Source organism: Mobula hypostoma, chromosome 13 (assembly GCF_963921235.1).
Source record: "Mobula hypostoma chromosome 13, sMobHyp1.1, whole genome shotgun sequence".
In the NCBI taxonomy this organism is placed as follows: Eukaryota; Metazoa; Chordata; class Chondrichthyes; order Myliobatiformes; family Myliobatidae; genus Mobula; species Mobula hypostoma.
In genome coordinates this window covers 29,936,471-29,952,523 of record NC_086109.1, presented here as the reverse complement: position 1 = coordinate 29,952,523, position 16,053 = coordinate 29,936,471, and the positions used below count along the sequence as shown (strand labels likewise).

The 16,053-nt window shown below is 39.0% G+C and overlaps 1 protein-coding gene and 1 long non-coding RNA gene across 6 annotated transcripts in view; one reads left to right on the top strand and one right to left on the bottom strand.

Moving 5' to 3' along the window:
• LOC134355516 (uncharacterized) overlaps positions 1 to 4,274 on the top strand; it is a 33,038-nt gene extending 28,764 nt beyond the window's left edge. Inside the window, exons 2-3 of the long non-coding RNA XR_010020105.1 lie at positions 2,902 to 2,964; positions 3,704 to 4,274. This is a non-coding gene — a long non-coding RNA (uncharacterized LOC134355516). The remainder of the gene's footprint in view (positions 1 to 2,901; positions 2,965 to 3,703) is intronic.
• The window catches only part of LOC134355515 (TBC1 domain family member 22B-like), a 373,010-nt gene extending 357,617 nt beyond the window's left edge, over positions 1 to 15,393 (bottom strand). For 2 of the 5 annotated variants that reach the window (XM_063065500.1, XM_063065505.1), the window contains exons 1-2: positions 15,175 to 15,393; positions 9,308 to 9,364 (exon numbers count right to left, since the gene is read on the bottom strand). In XM_063065500.1, the coding sequence (XP_062921570.1) occupies positions 9,308 to 9,364; positions 15,175 to 15,230 (113 nt within the window). In that variant the 5' untranslated portion in view covers positions 15,231 to 15,393. Of the gene's footprint in view, positions 1 to 3,071; positions 3,200 to 9,307; positions 9,365 to 15,174 lie in introns of all 5 variants that reach the window. The other 3 variants (XM_063065504.1, XM_063065503.1, XM_063065501.1) reach the window with 3 other exon arrangements.
• Between the last annotated feature and the right edge of the window lie 660 nt (positions 15,394 to 16,053).

Sequence of the window (16,053 nt, the reverse complement as noted above, 5' to 3'; positions counted from 1 at the left end):
GCAGAAGGACTTGGGAGTGCTTGTGCATGCATCACAAAAGGTTAGTGTGCAGCTGCAGCAAGCTATCAAGAATGTAAATGGAATGCTGGCCTTCATTGCGAAGGGGATTGAATTTAAGAACAGGGAAGTAATGCTGCAACTGTATAGGATACTAGTGAGGCCGCATCTGGAGTACTGCAAGCAGTTCTGGTTTCCTACTTGAGGAAGGATATACTGGCTTTGGAGACAGTGCAGGGGAGGTTCACCAGGTTGATTCCAAAGATGAGGGGTTTAAACTATGAGAGATTGAATTGTTTACAATTGTACTCACTGGAATTCAGAAGAATGAGAGATCTTATAGAAATGTATAAAATTATGAAAGGGATAGATAAGATTGAGGCAGGAAAGGTGAGACTAGAACTAGGCTCAAGATTTGGGGGAGTAAATTTAGGACTGAGATGAGGAGGAACTGTGAATTCACCAAAAAGTAGGGAATTTGTGGAATTCGCTGCCCAATGAAGCAGTGGAGGCTACCTCTATAAGTACATTTAAGACAAGGTTGGATAGATTTTTGCATAGTAGAGGAATTAAGGGTTATAGGAAAAAGGCAGGTAGAGGGAGATGAGTCCATGGTCAGATCAGCCATGACCTTATTGAATGGCAGAGCAGGCTTGACAGGCCAGGTGGCCTACTCATGCTCCTATTTTTTATGTTATGATGTCCCACCTTGTTTAAAATTGTATTCTTGTTTTTACTTGGACCGAGACTTTCGTCCTTGTTAAAAATTCTTTTTCTCTAGTCTTATTTCAATTACCTCCTTCACCACTTGGTCCCAAAAGCCAATGGCACAGCAGCTCTGTGCCGTCAAAGTCAATATTGCTACCGCTGATTTCTCCAAGTAACCCAAATGGGATACAACTTCCATGTTCCTTAATGCGAGTTTCTACCATGAGCCCCATCTGGCTGATATGCGCTGCTCCGCATTCACAAGGAACCTTGCTAAGCGGGGTCAAAACTATTTCAGACCCAGGAAGTCTCAATGAGGAAATAAGACGATTACGCATGACATTCCTACAGAATAGCTAGAAGACAAAGGAAATCAATCAGGCTCTTAAAAGGGCCAAAGGAAAAACCAGGAAACTGAACAATGAGGGGGAACCCGCTGCTACTCCCATCTTTCCTGTATTTCCACAGTTTCTGGAAGGATCTCCAGGATCTATATGGCAGCTCAAATCCCAATTTATACAGATCAAAGATGACCTGGGACTCAAGACGGCGGGCATTTACAGGATTCCCTATGGATGCAGAGCAGCGCATATTGGCACAGTGAAAACCAACATCAAAGAGCATTGGTGGTGTATCCGTTTGGGTTACCCAGAGAAATTAACAGTGGCAGAACGTTACATATGCAATGACCACAGGATTAACTTCGATAGCACAAAACAACTATGCCACGCCAATGGCTTTTGGGACTGCCTGAAGGAAGTCATTGAAATAAGAACAAGAATGTTAACAAAGACGAAGGTCTCACTCCAAGTAAGAACTGGGATATGATTTTAAACAAGGTGGGACAGCAGATACCTGATTGGTTAGTCTTCCACCAACCAGGAGGGATGGATGGCAGGAGTTGAGTATATTTACCACCGGACAATACACTCCTAGCCATCATCCCTGATGAAGGTGGCAGAGTTTATCATCAAAACATGGATTAAAATTGATATCTGGACCCGGCTGGAAGCCTGAGAAAAGTTTATGCTCCTTCCAATAACTTACCTATCACTGATTTAAGCTTTTAGTTTCCTGTCTTGTTCTTTTAGTCCTTACATTAAGACACTATATTTATGATCCTCCAGTAGCTTTTGAGATATCAAAAAGGACACAACTGGCACGTCATACTGAGCAAACAAAACTGTAATACAGATTATAAATGATATTTGAAGAGCAACTAGGACTAGGCTCCACCAAGTCTGACCTCAATAACCTATCCTATGCAATATCTGCATTAGATTACCTTGTTAATGAACTTAATTGCATGGAATACATATATTGAGCATTAGACCTTCCTGCAGGTAAACTGAAGCAAATGGATACTGAAATGGATGAAAATCAGAAAGAGCAGGCAGGCAATCCCCCATAGATTATGTTACGAGAATACACATAAAATTAAGATGTTTGCTGGCCTGGGCTAGCATCAGTGGCATCAGCAGTTGGTCTGCCACCTGCCCTCAGGGGAAGGAGAGATAAGGAACAATGGAGCAGCGTCTGGAGATGTGTAATGAAGGGATGTGGGAGGAAGAGCTGTCTGGAGCGGCTCCCCCCTTTGAACCCTGAACTGTTTGAAGTGATGGACAGGCGATACCCCAGCAGGGGGATAAAAAGGGACAGGTTCGCTAAGGCAGGACACACGCCACCCGAGGTAACGAGACCCTGGAAGCGGTGCGCCTCTCACGAGTGGGTGAGAAGTACCAGACAACGACAAGGGTGGAAAGGTACGATCAGCGGGAACCCGGTGTGTATCCGCCCTTGCCTGGGTGCCGGGTTCACTGCAGAGGATCGACCGCATCTGGAGGAGGGGTCACAGTCGGTGACCTCAGGTGACATCACCAAGGACCCGCCCAAAAGCTGTTTGTGAGCCATCTCGCTGGTCTGTGAGTGAAGCAGTGTTCTGAATGATCAGTTGTTCCTATTCTATCTCCCTCTTCCCCCACGTTGTCCATCGCCATGGCAACGATTACTGCGAACTGAACTGGACTGAACTTTGAGTCATTTTGAAATTTGGTCATTTACCCCTAGACAACGATAGAGCTTGATTGATGCTGTTATCTTAATTCTGTGCACATGTGCGTTTATCATCGCTGAACTGTTGCATTTATTATCCTTTCGATTACTGTGTTGCTCGTTTCTTTAATAAAACTTTCTTAGTTCTAGTACTCCAGACTCCAACTGAGTGATCCATTTCTGCTGGTTTGGCAACCCAGTTACAGGGTACGTAACAATTAATACTAAAATTCCATTCCATGACATTATTCTACAAAGAACTTCACTTCATGATTTGACAGTGTCTTCTGCCAGGAAGAGAAATAAAAACTAACCTTCTGCTGGCAAGTGGACTCTGCTTGGTTTTTTTGGTCATGTCTCAGCAGAGCTGTCTGCAAGCAGAAACTAAGCTTCAAGCTACTGATCAGGAAGCCTCCATCCCGAAAGCCTTCGACACCCTGTGCTGCCAAAAGCATAACATAAAAATAGGTGTAGGTTATTCAACTACTCATCTGCTTCACCATTAAAGTTCTTCTCCCTCAATTCTACCTTCCCTTGTTAATCGTATTTTCCTCAATATCCAAAACATATCAATCACCTGTCTGAATATATTCACTGAGCCCACACACCTCTCTTAGGTACAGAATTCCAAAGTAAATCTCCGCCTAAACAGTTGTCCAAGTCAGAAGATGATCACCACTGCATCAAGCCTGAAATGAGTATTTTAATGACAACACTATTTATTTCTTTAAATTCCATAGACTGTAGGGCCAATCTAATTAATCTCTCATAGGAACAAATCCCTGCCACCCGATTCTAGGAATCAGAAATTGAAAGATTGTTTTAAATGATAAACAGAGGCAAAATAATAGTTGATATTGAATTTAAAATTACATTTATAAGTCACTTTACTAAATGTTAAAGTATAGCAAAAAGAAAATCACTTTTACCTCCCATTTCTACGCAGGCCAGCAGCCCCATGGACAACTTGCAGCGAATGGACTAAATAAAGTATAGCTGGCCTCCCAGCTCAGAACAACAGAGTCGCTCCCAGAACTCAGTTGTAAGGGGTTTCTTCTTTTATGTTACTGCGTAGTCTAATTAAAATGGCTTCTTTGTTATGTTATAATTGAAATGGCTTCTTTGTTATGTTAACTGCTGAGAAAGTCCTCCCGCTAGCAGCTTATTTGGATCATGTTACTGATAAGAGGGTGAACAAACCAATTGGAATAGACGTTATTCTTTCTGAGTGTCTGTAGGTTAGTGTGATGCGCGGGTTTTTGTGCAGAAGGCGGGAGAGAGAGAGAGACAGAGGATGGACCAGGTGCAGTGTGCTAACGGGGTCGGACCCCAAGCAGGAGTCCGAGGTCCAGGGTGTTCGGCAAGGAGAGGAGACAGAGACGGACTTGTGTGGAGCGTCTGCTCGACCACCGTTGATGGTCCCAGGCGGCAGGTCGAGGTGGTCCAAGGGAATCGCAGAGTGAAGGAGGGGCCCGAGCTCCAACTGTTTGTGCATGAAGAGATTGAACTTTGATAAGTATGGCGCATTTTCCTTTTATATTTTATCTCTATTAATTATATAGTTCCAGGAATATCTATAAACTGTAATTCATTTAATCGTATCTAATGTATTGTCTGTTATTTGGGCGGGGTGAGGTACATCACACAGCATCCACACAAACTAATTACCCAGTTTGGCAGGGCCGAGAGCTGTTTCCCTAGACGACAGCAAGCTGAGCGACCCTGAGGCTTGCCGGGGGGCTACACAGTATTAAGTTTAGCAGTGCAGCAAGAGAACAGGCATGCTGTCATCTGAACACCTTTGCATTCCATACTTCTGAGCTGCAGCATACAGGTGCAAATGAGGAATGTACTTCTTGGAACACTGCAAATGATCCTATGCAATTCACCAGAACATAAAAATTAAACACTGCTTACGTTTCCATGGAACAACCTTTTCCCGAGAATATTCATTCATGACAAAGTTTAGTGAAGGGCATGATATCTTTGGAAACTAGTCTTGTTTCATTAATTGTTTACTGATAATTACATTCAAGATTCAAGTATACAGATTGATTTTGTCTTCAATCTTCATTATGGATGTGAAAGCTCAGCAATTCACCAACATCACCCAAAGACATCGAAGAGGCATTATTGCAATGTCCCTAGAAAATTCTCCATATCACTTGTATTCTTATCAGAGCAGAATCTGAATCAGTTTTAATATCTCTGGTATATGTCCTGAAATTTAGCAATACATAATGTAATTTATAGTTAAAGCTATTACGTATGAAAATGTATACAATTTAATCCAGTAAGCACAGACATTAATTCCACTATAGTGATGTTCAACTCTTGACATCTGAAGTATTAGATACTCATGTCACTGATTGAACACATGGTGATCAGAGGAAGTGCTATAAACAATGAAAGTATACTGTACCTCAAGAAAATTGACATGAACACACTAAACTGGGAAGGACAGATCACCAATCAATCACAAGCAAACAGGAACCTACTTGGAAGAAAAACTTCAAGCCCTCAAAACCAAAGAATCCAGAAGGGAATAGTAAGGAAACCCTGACCATCCCATAACAGTTCTATTTAGAAATAAAGTAATTTCTATTTAGAGAGTCATCTCAGGATCTCATAGCAAACCAGAATGGAGATTATCCTCAAGGTAATGAATTATGAAAATATCTGGAACTGTTGAGTACTTTCGGTAAGAAAGTGTAACTCATCATAAAACCCAATTGATAAAATAAACCAAAATTTTGATTCTAAGATACTGTGTGGAATCCACTTCTGCTATAGAACTTGCAAAGACTTTCAATAAGTAGTAACCCTGGAAAACTCATTTCTTCAATATAAGCTTTCCTTCTGTAGCTTTGCTTTATGGCAAAGTGTCCTACTGTGTCAAGTCAGAGGGCAAGGTGATTTCAGTGTGGCTCAAAAGTGGGCACTTAAAAGTGTCACATTAAGGGCAAAACAACATCTTTTAGATTGGGATAAAAACAAATTTACCCCTTCAAAGTGGCTCGGTTGTCCTAAACACTAGACATCAAACATACATTTTAAAAAAATAAAAAATAATAATTTAAAAAAAATCGAAAATTCACTCACATACCAGACAAACAGGAAGATGGTACAAGAAAAAAGGTGGCTTACATGGGTGTTTTTTTTTAAAGATATAAAAATATAGAAAGTTATGGGAGAGTTTTGAGGAGCAACTATAAAGTGGCTTTAAGCAGAACTGCTCCAAGTTCTGGGTAGTCACCAGGATAAATGTTTTGAAGATATCAAGGTTTAAATATTTTACACAAGGGGAAAAAAAATCAAAAAGAGGGAAAAGCCTATTTATTAAAAACCTATCAAATATAGAACATAGAATAGTACAGCACAGTACAGGCCCTTCGGCCCACAATGTTGTGCCGACCCTCAAACCCTGCCTCCTATATAAGCCCCCAACTTAAATTCCTCCATGTACCTGTCTAGTAGTCTCTTAAATTTCACTAGTGTATCTGCCTCCACCACTGACTCAGGCAGTGCATTCCACGCACCAAACACTCTGAGTAAAAAACCTTCCTCTAATATCCCCCTTGAACTTCCCACCCCTTACCTTAAAGCCATGTCCTCTTGTATTGAGCAGTGGTGCCCTGGGGAAGAGGCGCTGGCTATCCACTCTATCTATTCCTCTTATTATCTTGTACACCTCTATCATGTCTCCTCTCATCCTCCTTCTCTCCAAAGAGTAAAGCCCTAGCTCCCTTAATCTCTGATCATAATACATACTTTCTAAACCAGGCAGCATCCTGGTAAATCTCCTCTGTACCCTTTCCAATGCTTCCACATCCTTCCTATAGTGAGATGACCAGAACTGGACACACTACTCTAAGTGTGGCCTAACCAGGAGTTTTATAGAGCTGCATCATTACATCGCGACTCTTAAACTCTATCCCTTGACTTATGAAAGCTAACACCCCATAAGCTTTCTTAACTATCCTATCCAAATATGTTCTAGAAGAATACCGAGCAGCACTGCTTCACTAGCCTTGACTATTCTATATGAACTCCCAACACAGAACTCAGAAGAATAATTTATACTATTTTTATACCAGATCCTACACTCGCAATGTATCAATAGAAGCAGAATCACAGAAAACTGTGGTGCAGGTTGGTCTCCGTTAGAAACTTGCATTGAAACAGCCCATTTACTTTCCTACACCCCTCCCCCCCTCCAAGAGAGGCACATTTACATTAAAAAATTGAACGAAAATTTATAATCAGGATGGCAACTGTACCAAAATGTAACCGCTTACGTTTATAAGCGAATAAAAATAATTTTGAAACTTCTTCAATGAATAGAGAGTTCAAGAGCAAAACTCCTTCAGCCCCTAGTATCAAGTTTCCAAATTTTTTCATTTATTTGCAACCTCAAAAAAACTGCTACACAGTATCCTGCTGAAACAGAGAAAACAGGTGGATCCCAATCCAATTTCTTCCCATCATATACCTTTTTAACAAAAAAAATTTGCAGCAATTAGCATAAATTATACATTTGAAATGCTGCATGACTGAGTAAAACTGTGCATGGGAGACAGAGTGTATTTATGTATATTTATGAAATTACAGTGCATTCCAGTTAATTGGAACACATCGGGACCAGTACATTTTGGCCCACTGACACGCACACCTTGTCTAATTTCAATGGGAAATCACTGATTCAATCCTTACCTTCACGCCTTTTTTTGGGGGATGTTCCCTGTTGTCCCTCACGTAATGCCCATTCTTCTCGCAGTTTATCTTGCTAATGTACCAAGTGTGCAGTTACAGATTTTGGCACTCCAGTTATCTCTACCAGCTGATAATGAGTGGTGTTAGACAAATGGCTTTAATTTTGGTCCAAAGAGCTTATTTTTTCAACTAATGTTAAATCTTTTCATGGCAAGGGTCTCAAGTTTTTTTGGTCAATTTTTTTTTTAAATTGCTGTTAAAAATCACTACTTTCCAAATCTACATCTGTCAACCCAAATGGATAACAGAACACAAGCAAACAATTGACATCGCTGTGTGCTCTAAGCATGGTGTAATGTCTAACAGCCACACAAGTGGACATGACTGACCAGTTCTGGACCCAATTAAGCAGCATAGTGTCCTAAATAAACAAAGGGAACCCAGGTTCTTTAAGAATTGTCCCAAATCAGGATACCCCAATTAACTGATGGCCCAATTAAGTGGAATCCACTCCTTTCATACTCCTTGATTATTGACATGCATTTCCAATGCATCAAAACAATCTAAAATAATTGAAAACCACAGAAATCCAAGTAATCTAGAACAAGCCCAAATACTCCAGTTGCAGCAATACTTTCATGCATCATACTCATATACACTCAGTGGCCACTTTATTAGGTTCCTCCTGTACCTAATAAAGAGAACATAGTGTATGTTTGTGGTCTTCTGCTGTAACCCATCTGCTTCACAATTCAACACGCGTTCAGAGTTGCTCTTCTGCACACCATGGTTGTAATATGTGGTTACTTGGGTTACTCTCGCCTTCCTGTTAGCTTGAACCAGTCTGATTATTCTCTTCTGATCTCTCATTAACAAGGCATTTTCACCTACAGAACTGCCACTCACTGGATTTTTTTTTGGGGGGGTGGGTTTGCACCATTCTCTGTAAGCTCCAGAGACTGTTGTGCTGAAAATGCCAGGAGAACAGCAGTTTCTGAGATACTCAAACCATTTTGTCTGGCACCAACCATCACTCTATGGTCAAAGACATTTAGATCACATTTCTTCCCCATTCTGATATTTGGTCTGAACAACAACAACTGAACCTCTTGACCATGTCTGCACACTTTCATGCACCAAGTTGGTGCAACATGATTGGCTGATTAGACAGTTGCATTAAAAGGTGCACGGGTGTAAATAATAGTGGCCGCTGAGTGTATACTTTGGAAAGGTAAATTTAAGATTATCCCTATTGCCAGATTAGATATGGCATGGTAGATTGGCCAAAAAGCAGATGTACCTACAAGTGTGAGTTTAGTAATACAGAACAGCCTTTTGTAAAAGAAAAAGTAGCTGAATGTGTTTGCAAACACAAATCCCACTGTTGTGTTCTAACAAATGTGCAACCGCTCTTAAAATGGCAATTACAATCTCTTGCAGACACTTGAAACATGTTTCAAAACTCTCCCATTTTGTAACAGTAACTGGAATGGAGAGGCTTTGAAAAATAAGCATCTTGCACCAGGTTCCTGCCAAATCAATCCCATTATAGTTACTAACCAGTAATGTCCAATCTGCCTTCTCAATACAGATTTTCAGTGAAAAATTCCATCTACCCTCAAACTCTGAACTACTAGTTTGAACTACAAAGTTATTCTGTGTTTACTTTGATTGCCATATGAAAATGAAATCCTAATCATGCAGATGCTCTTTTACTCTACATAATTTGTTCTACCACTTTGTAAAGTTCTGGCTATATTCACAGAATGAAGGTCATCATGCTGAAAATGTGTTTCACATAATCACAAGAGAACAATGAATTATGCTGCAAACCTACTTTTTGTGTAGCCGGGGATCAAATGGGGGATGCTGTGCTCCATAAACTTGTTGTATACTAAGGAAAGAAAAAAAGAAGAGAAAGACATGCCATATAAGTGTAAAAACAGAATAAAGCAAGCATCGTTTGCACTTCATATAGAAAATCTGGAGGAAAAAATCCGATACATTGCATTAATGTATTGCATGTATAGAATTTAGAGTCAAGATCTTCCCAAATGAAAGGAAGTATTGCAAATAAAAGGAGCTGTGAAAATACAGAAGAAATAGCACTCTTTCTCACGGCAATAAAATTTGTTACATAATACAATGCAGTGCATTTTCTAATTACAAGTAACAGCTAAAATTAAAGACAGTGGAGAGAAATAAGCCTGTGTATAAATTAGATCTTTGAATAACACTGCTCAGAGCATGATGCAAGTACTTCTGCCCTTCAACTGCAATTCAATTCTACAACCACGCATTGTTCAAATACTATCCCTTTACATAACTTAACTGTAATTTTTGTCCAGTTCTATTTAATTTCAAGTGGAATCAAGAAAGACACCAACTTGAAACAATACACAAATATGGTGGAAAATCAGTATGTTCAAGACCACAAAAGTAATAAGGAACATGAAATCCTCTATCATCAGATTTATATTGATTAAGAGAGACTCGAACATTGAGTGAGGAAAAAAAGATGTGCAAATATCACAGAATAGATACGAACTGTGAATTCCATGCAAATTATCTGTTTTTAAAAAGGCATCACCAAGTTAATTCTGACTTCATAAAATACATGTTTTCTTTAAGGCAAAGGTCAGAATTAGAATCAAAAAACATAAATGAGAAAGGCAGCATTCCTCTGGTAGAGTACAGTGTTGTTAGTATCTCCTTTAATATATCAGTTGGCAATCAAGAATCTCTTCCTTGAGGACCATCACAAATAGTAAAGGTGAAGCAATGTCTTGGCTCAAGCTGTATCATTTGTAGATCAACAAAAATCAGTTTTAGTATCAATGCCAAAGATTCAGACATCTAATAGGCAAGGGATGCTCTATAAAATGGAAAATTGCAACTTACAGTTTAGCAGTCATTAAATCCAAATACAAAGCTGAGTAGAATTTCATAGTCAGTTAAAAAAATAAAGTTTCAAGTACTGTACATGAAGTGAAGGGTAATCTGGGTCCTCGATGCCGCTCAGGTTATATGCAAATAATCAGCTTGAACAATACTCATTTGCTTTGTCCATTTTTTGTTTATATAACTCAAAGGAATAACTTATGATAAATCCAAATCACTTCCAAAGCACAATGATCGTTGATCACTGGTAACACCAACTTCATTCAAAGCACAATTTGACTGTACTAGAGCAAAGTAATCAGTTAGTTTGAAAATTAGCAGGAAACTTTCATTCTAGGCAAGTACATCACAAATTAACCCCTTATATTTTCCAATTTACAGCGCAGCTAAAATGACACGTATAACATTTATGTCTGCTGATAACAAGTCTCAACATTGACTATTAAACTAATTGTAATTTGTTAACTTCAAATAAACTCAATTGGTAAACTTGATCTTGACATTCTAGTCATCTGTCAATACTTCTGTACTAGAAACATGATAAATCAGATATATGATCACCTTATAGGTACCTGTAAATTTCCTCTACTGTGACATATCATTGCTGTGACCACTTAAAACAGCCTTAGGTAAGATTATGTTTAGGAAGAGGTACAGTCGACGTTTCGGGCCGACACCCTTCGTCAGGACTAACTGAAAGAAGAGCTAGTAAGAGATTTGAAAGTGAGAGGGGGAGATCCAAAATGATACGAGAAGACAGGAGGGGGAGGGATGGAGCAAAGAGCTGGACAGTTGATTGGCAAAAGGGATATGAGAGGATCATGGAACAGGAGGCCTAGGGAGAAAGAAAAGGGGTAGCATGAACATTGACATTTCTAACTTCCGCTAATGCCCCACCTCCCCCTCATACCCCATCCGTTATTTATTTATATACACACACATTCTTTCTCTCTCTTTTTCTCCCTCTATCCCTCTCACTATACCCCTTGCCCATCCTCTGGGCTCCCCCCCCCCTTTCCTTCTCCCTGGGCCTCCCGTCCCATGATCCTCTCATATCCCTTTTGCCAATCAACTTTCCAGTTCTTGGCTCCATCCCTCCCCCTCCTGTCTTCTCCTATCATTTCGGATCTCCCCCTCCCCCTTTCTAATCTCTTACTAGCTCTTCTTTCAGTTAGTCCTGACGAAGGGTCTCGGCCTGAAACGTCGACTGTACCTCTTCCTAGAGATGCTGCCTGGTCTGCTGCGTTCACCAGCAACTTTGATGTGTGTTGCTTGAAATTCCAGCATCTGCAGATTTCCTCATGTTTAGGTAAGATTATACATGTGGTGCAAGTATAATGGCAATCAGTTATGAAGTAATTCAATTAATCCACGATACCATGTAAAGGCCCATGTGGGAGAAAAACCTAGTTGTCAAACCTAATTACAGAGTAATTCTATTTCATCCAGGTAACAAACAGGTTCCATTTATTCGAAGATATCCACATATTCAAAAAAAAAGTAACTTACTCACAGATATTGTTGCATGATTGCCAATAAATCAGAAAATACAAAAAAAATCACTCCACATCGCTGAAATGAATGGCATCAAAAGCACTTAAGACCGAAAAGAAAAAAACAATTACTAAAACTGGCAAAAAAAATCTAGATTGCCATTTGTAAGAACAAACTTATTATCAGACTTCTGAATTTAATGATATTGTTTCTATGTATGGATTGTCCATAAATTAGGTGTCTTAACCCAGAAGCACCATGTATCCATTTTCTTTTGGTAAACAATTAAATCTTATTGCAATATGACAGCTGAAGACCCTAACTCATCAAACCACTGCACAGAAAAATAATGTAATAAGAAAAAAAATTACATGCTGAAATTAAAACATGTAGGATTTCAGATACTGGAAATTATCTCTATTTCAGTTACATTATAATAGTTTAAAAAACACACACGTAAAAAAGCATATTAAAAGCATATTTGACTCAATTCAGATTTTGCTACAAATCAAATGGTAATTTGCTGTTCAATTCTAAACAAAAGCAAACATGATATGCTCTCAGAGGAAAGTTGGAAGAAATCTAAAACATTCAAAAACCAGTAACTTACTCTCAGATACTGTTGCATGATTTTTCTGACAGCTGAACACCATCGTAGAAGCTCATTCTCCACAATCAAATCAGAATAACACAGCATGGAAAACAGCTATTTAGCCCATCAAATTCAAGTTGACCATCAGTCACCCATTTCATCCTCTCCACATTGCAAACAGCCCTTCTCCTTTACCCAACCCATTCTACCTGAACAAAATGCAGTAAATTGGGAAAAAGTAAGTGAATATCAGTTTCATCTAGTAACATCATTTGGATCTCTAAGTGGCAAGAAGAGGTAAAAAGGCAGAAACTGCACCTCCTGCCAAGAGAAGGAAAGTAGTTTGTGGATATGGATGGCTAAACCAGGGAGAGAATGGCCCTCATAATACCGAACAAGATGGGAAGGAAAAATATACTGGTAATGGATTTCCATTGGAGCTGGTAGAAACTATGATGGGTAATCCACTAAACAGAGAAAGGAGAGGGCAATAGCAATCCTGTGTTTGTGTGGAAGAAGAGGGCATTAATCAAACTGTAGTAAGTCTAGAAGTGCAAAGGATGCAGTCTTTGGAGTTAATCGTGCATTTAATAATTGCACGTTACAACTTTTACGTTCTCACCATTCAGCTACTAACAACAAAAAAAAGAGGATGCTTCTACGTCTAACTTCAAAGTAAATCCCAAAAACCAAGTTGTAAATTTGGTATAACAATGTAAAATTACATACAAAACAATTGTCAATAATCCATGTCAAGAGGAAACTTTGTCAGTATCTTGGAAGATAAGTAATGTCACCGCCACATTAAAGTTGCATCCAAGGTTTAATTGAACAACAAAAGGCAAAGGGACGGACAGTCAGCACCTGCTTTACAGTTTTAGGAATGCATAATTTCACACCCACAGAACTACTGTGCTACACAGCATATGATATTCCATATAATTCACATGTCACATGTCATACTAGAGATAAATTGTCTTTTCAAAGCATAACTAGCATGGTGCTGTCCCAATTGGAAGTTGCCAAACTTAGAGCAGCTTAAAAAAAATAATCTAGCTTATTGAGGAAAATGTTCCCTATTAATTATGAAACATGCAGGTGTCACAAACCCACGATGCCAATTTATTACTTAAATGTCTCAAATCCACATTGTTTGCTGACACAATTGAGTTTCAGCCAAAAGAACAAGCTCTTTTGGTCCTAATGGAAACTTAGCCAGTTTGTCAAAGCACTTCACAAGTGTAACATTTAATAATTAACAGCCTGGATCAGATCCCTGTGCACGCAAGCAAACATTTACAGCTGAAACTTCAAAGATGTTGGAGAGAGATAATGGAAAATGTAACATCCAATAACCATGTATCTGACAGGACATGTACAGGAAATAACCTGAAGAAACAAGCAAACAGCAAACTAAATCAGAATGAAAATACTATTCTGTTAAATAGGCTATTTATTTTTGTGTATCTGTTCTGTTCTACAAAATGGCAGCTGAGCATTAAAGTCAAGAGATTACTGAATCCTTGAATTACTATAAATTACACTATTTGTACTTAAACCCTACGTGTGCCATTGATTCATGGGAATGCAATATTGGGGACTTCAACATATTTGTAGCCACCTATTTAAATTATACATCCACTGTAATCATATGGGAACACAGCCACCCGCAGACTCTCCTCCAAGTTGTACACTGTATTCCTTCAATGTCTTAGTCAATAGCAGTTTGGACACAATCTTCATCAGGGCTACAACAGTTTGAGAAAGTGGCTTCCTCCATCTTCTCAAGAGTATTTGGAGTAGGCAATAAACAAGGGCTTTGCCAATGGCTCCCACATCTCAAGGGACAGAAAAATAGCATAAGCAATAAATCTGTTCTACAAAAGTTTAACAAGAATTTAAATCCACACATAGATGTGAAAGTATAGAACATAATATAAATAAACTTAATGGAGACTGAACACTCACTAACACCAACTGAACGAAACAAAGCGTGATTTCACATATTTTCATTAAACAGACATTTTCCTTCGAAAAATATCATTGGTATTGCAAGATTAAAAACTCAGAAAATTAATAAGTTTTCTCAAACCTAAGAGACAAAACTTATTTGCGAGAAGCTTATTTATCTTGTTATACCATTCTGATGCAGAATCTATACTGCTAAAATGGATTACAGATTGAAATTTTAAAAAGGATGGTAACTGACATAGTAGTATTTATGCAAATAACTAATTGGAATGGTTTTCCATCTTTGGTTCTTTTTGAAGTATCAGATCTCAACACAGACGTTACTTTGTATCATTCCAGTACGCCTGACATAAAACTGGTCATATCAAAAGTTGCACAACATTGTAATCAGATGTAGGCTTCAGTGAAAGTCAAAATTAAAAAAAAAACTAACCAGATGCTTTCTGACAAGGCAGCCTATGCTAAGATTTCTATAGTCTCCACTCTATACAGAAGTTACTTTGAAAGGTATTAAAAATGCATCAGTAAAATATGACGCTGAAAAGAACTACACAGTGCCACGGGGACTAAGACCTGACAAAACAATTCTTTCTCTGTGCTCCCGATAAAACAAATTGCTAAAAGGGGATTGCATATTTACAATCTCAAAAGCAAACATTAAAGCGAAATTAGCAGCAGGGTGAGGGTGCAGGAAATAATTGCAAGAGGCATCAGCCGTCCCGGAGTCAGTGAGCGAGAACACGAACCTTCCGGGAACCTTGCTGTTCCGCTTCCAGAACTGCCTCCTGTTTTCATTCGCCATGACACTCTCCTCTCACAAATTCCGGTTTAAAATTATCCGAACTGCGACTGAAAAACCGAAGCAGTAAAGCGAACCACCACATCAAAAAACGGTTAAAATTTTAAATAAATCCCCACAAACTATACGACAAGCAGCCATGTTGGCGAGCGGTGTCAATGCTCCTTTCTCATTGGCCAGGGTAGACCTCCTGCACCGGGCTGTCCAATTAGAGTGCGTAATATTTCCAGGTGCGCCGTCTCCATGACGATTGAAGGAGTTGATTGACATGTGGATTTGGGCAGGTGTCCCCAGTGGGGCCATTGATCTCAGCTGTCAGATCCCCACAATGTTTAGACACCAGATGGAGAGATTACTTTCTCTGACCAGTGTTGGCAGATCATTGTTTTATATACCTTCTTCCTTGATAGCACCGTGATAGCAGGCTACAAAATTTAAAAATATGCAGACATCTGAATTCTGAAATAAAAACAAAAACTCCTGGCATATAAACAGCCACTGTGCATTGGAGAGGGAGTTGCAGCTTCAAGTCTTTGATTAGTACAATTGAGTAAACTTCTTCAACAAGGTTGTTCACAGTCATCGATTTAGCCAAATTCATTTACAATGCAAGTTGACTTGACAATAATATAAATCTTAACATTTATTTGAACTCAAGTTTAATAGTGGTTTATTCCTTTCAGAAAATTTAGAAAAATCTGTGCATAAATGCTTATTTTAAGGATATCAGGAAGGTGCACTAGAATGAATTATATCTGCAACAAATGACCTGTACTCCCGCAACAGTTAAGTATTTACACAAGAGATTCTGCAGATGCTGGAAATC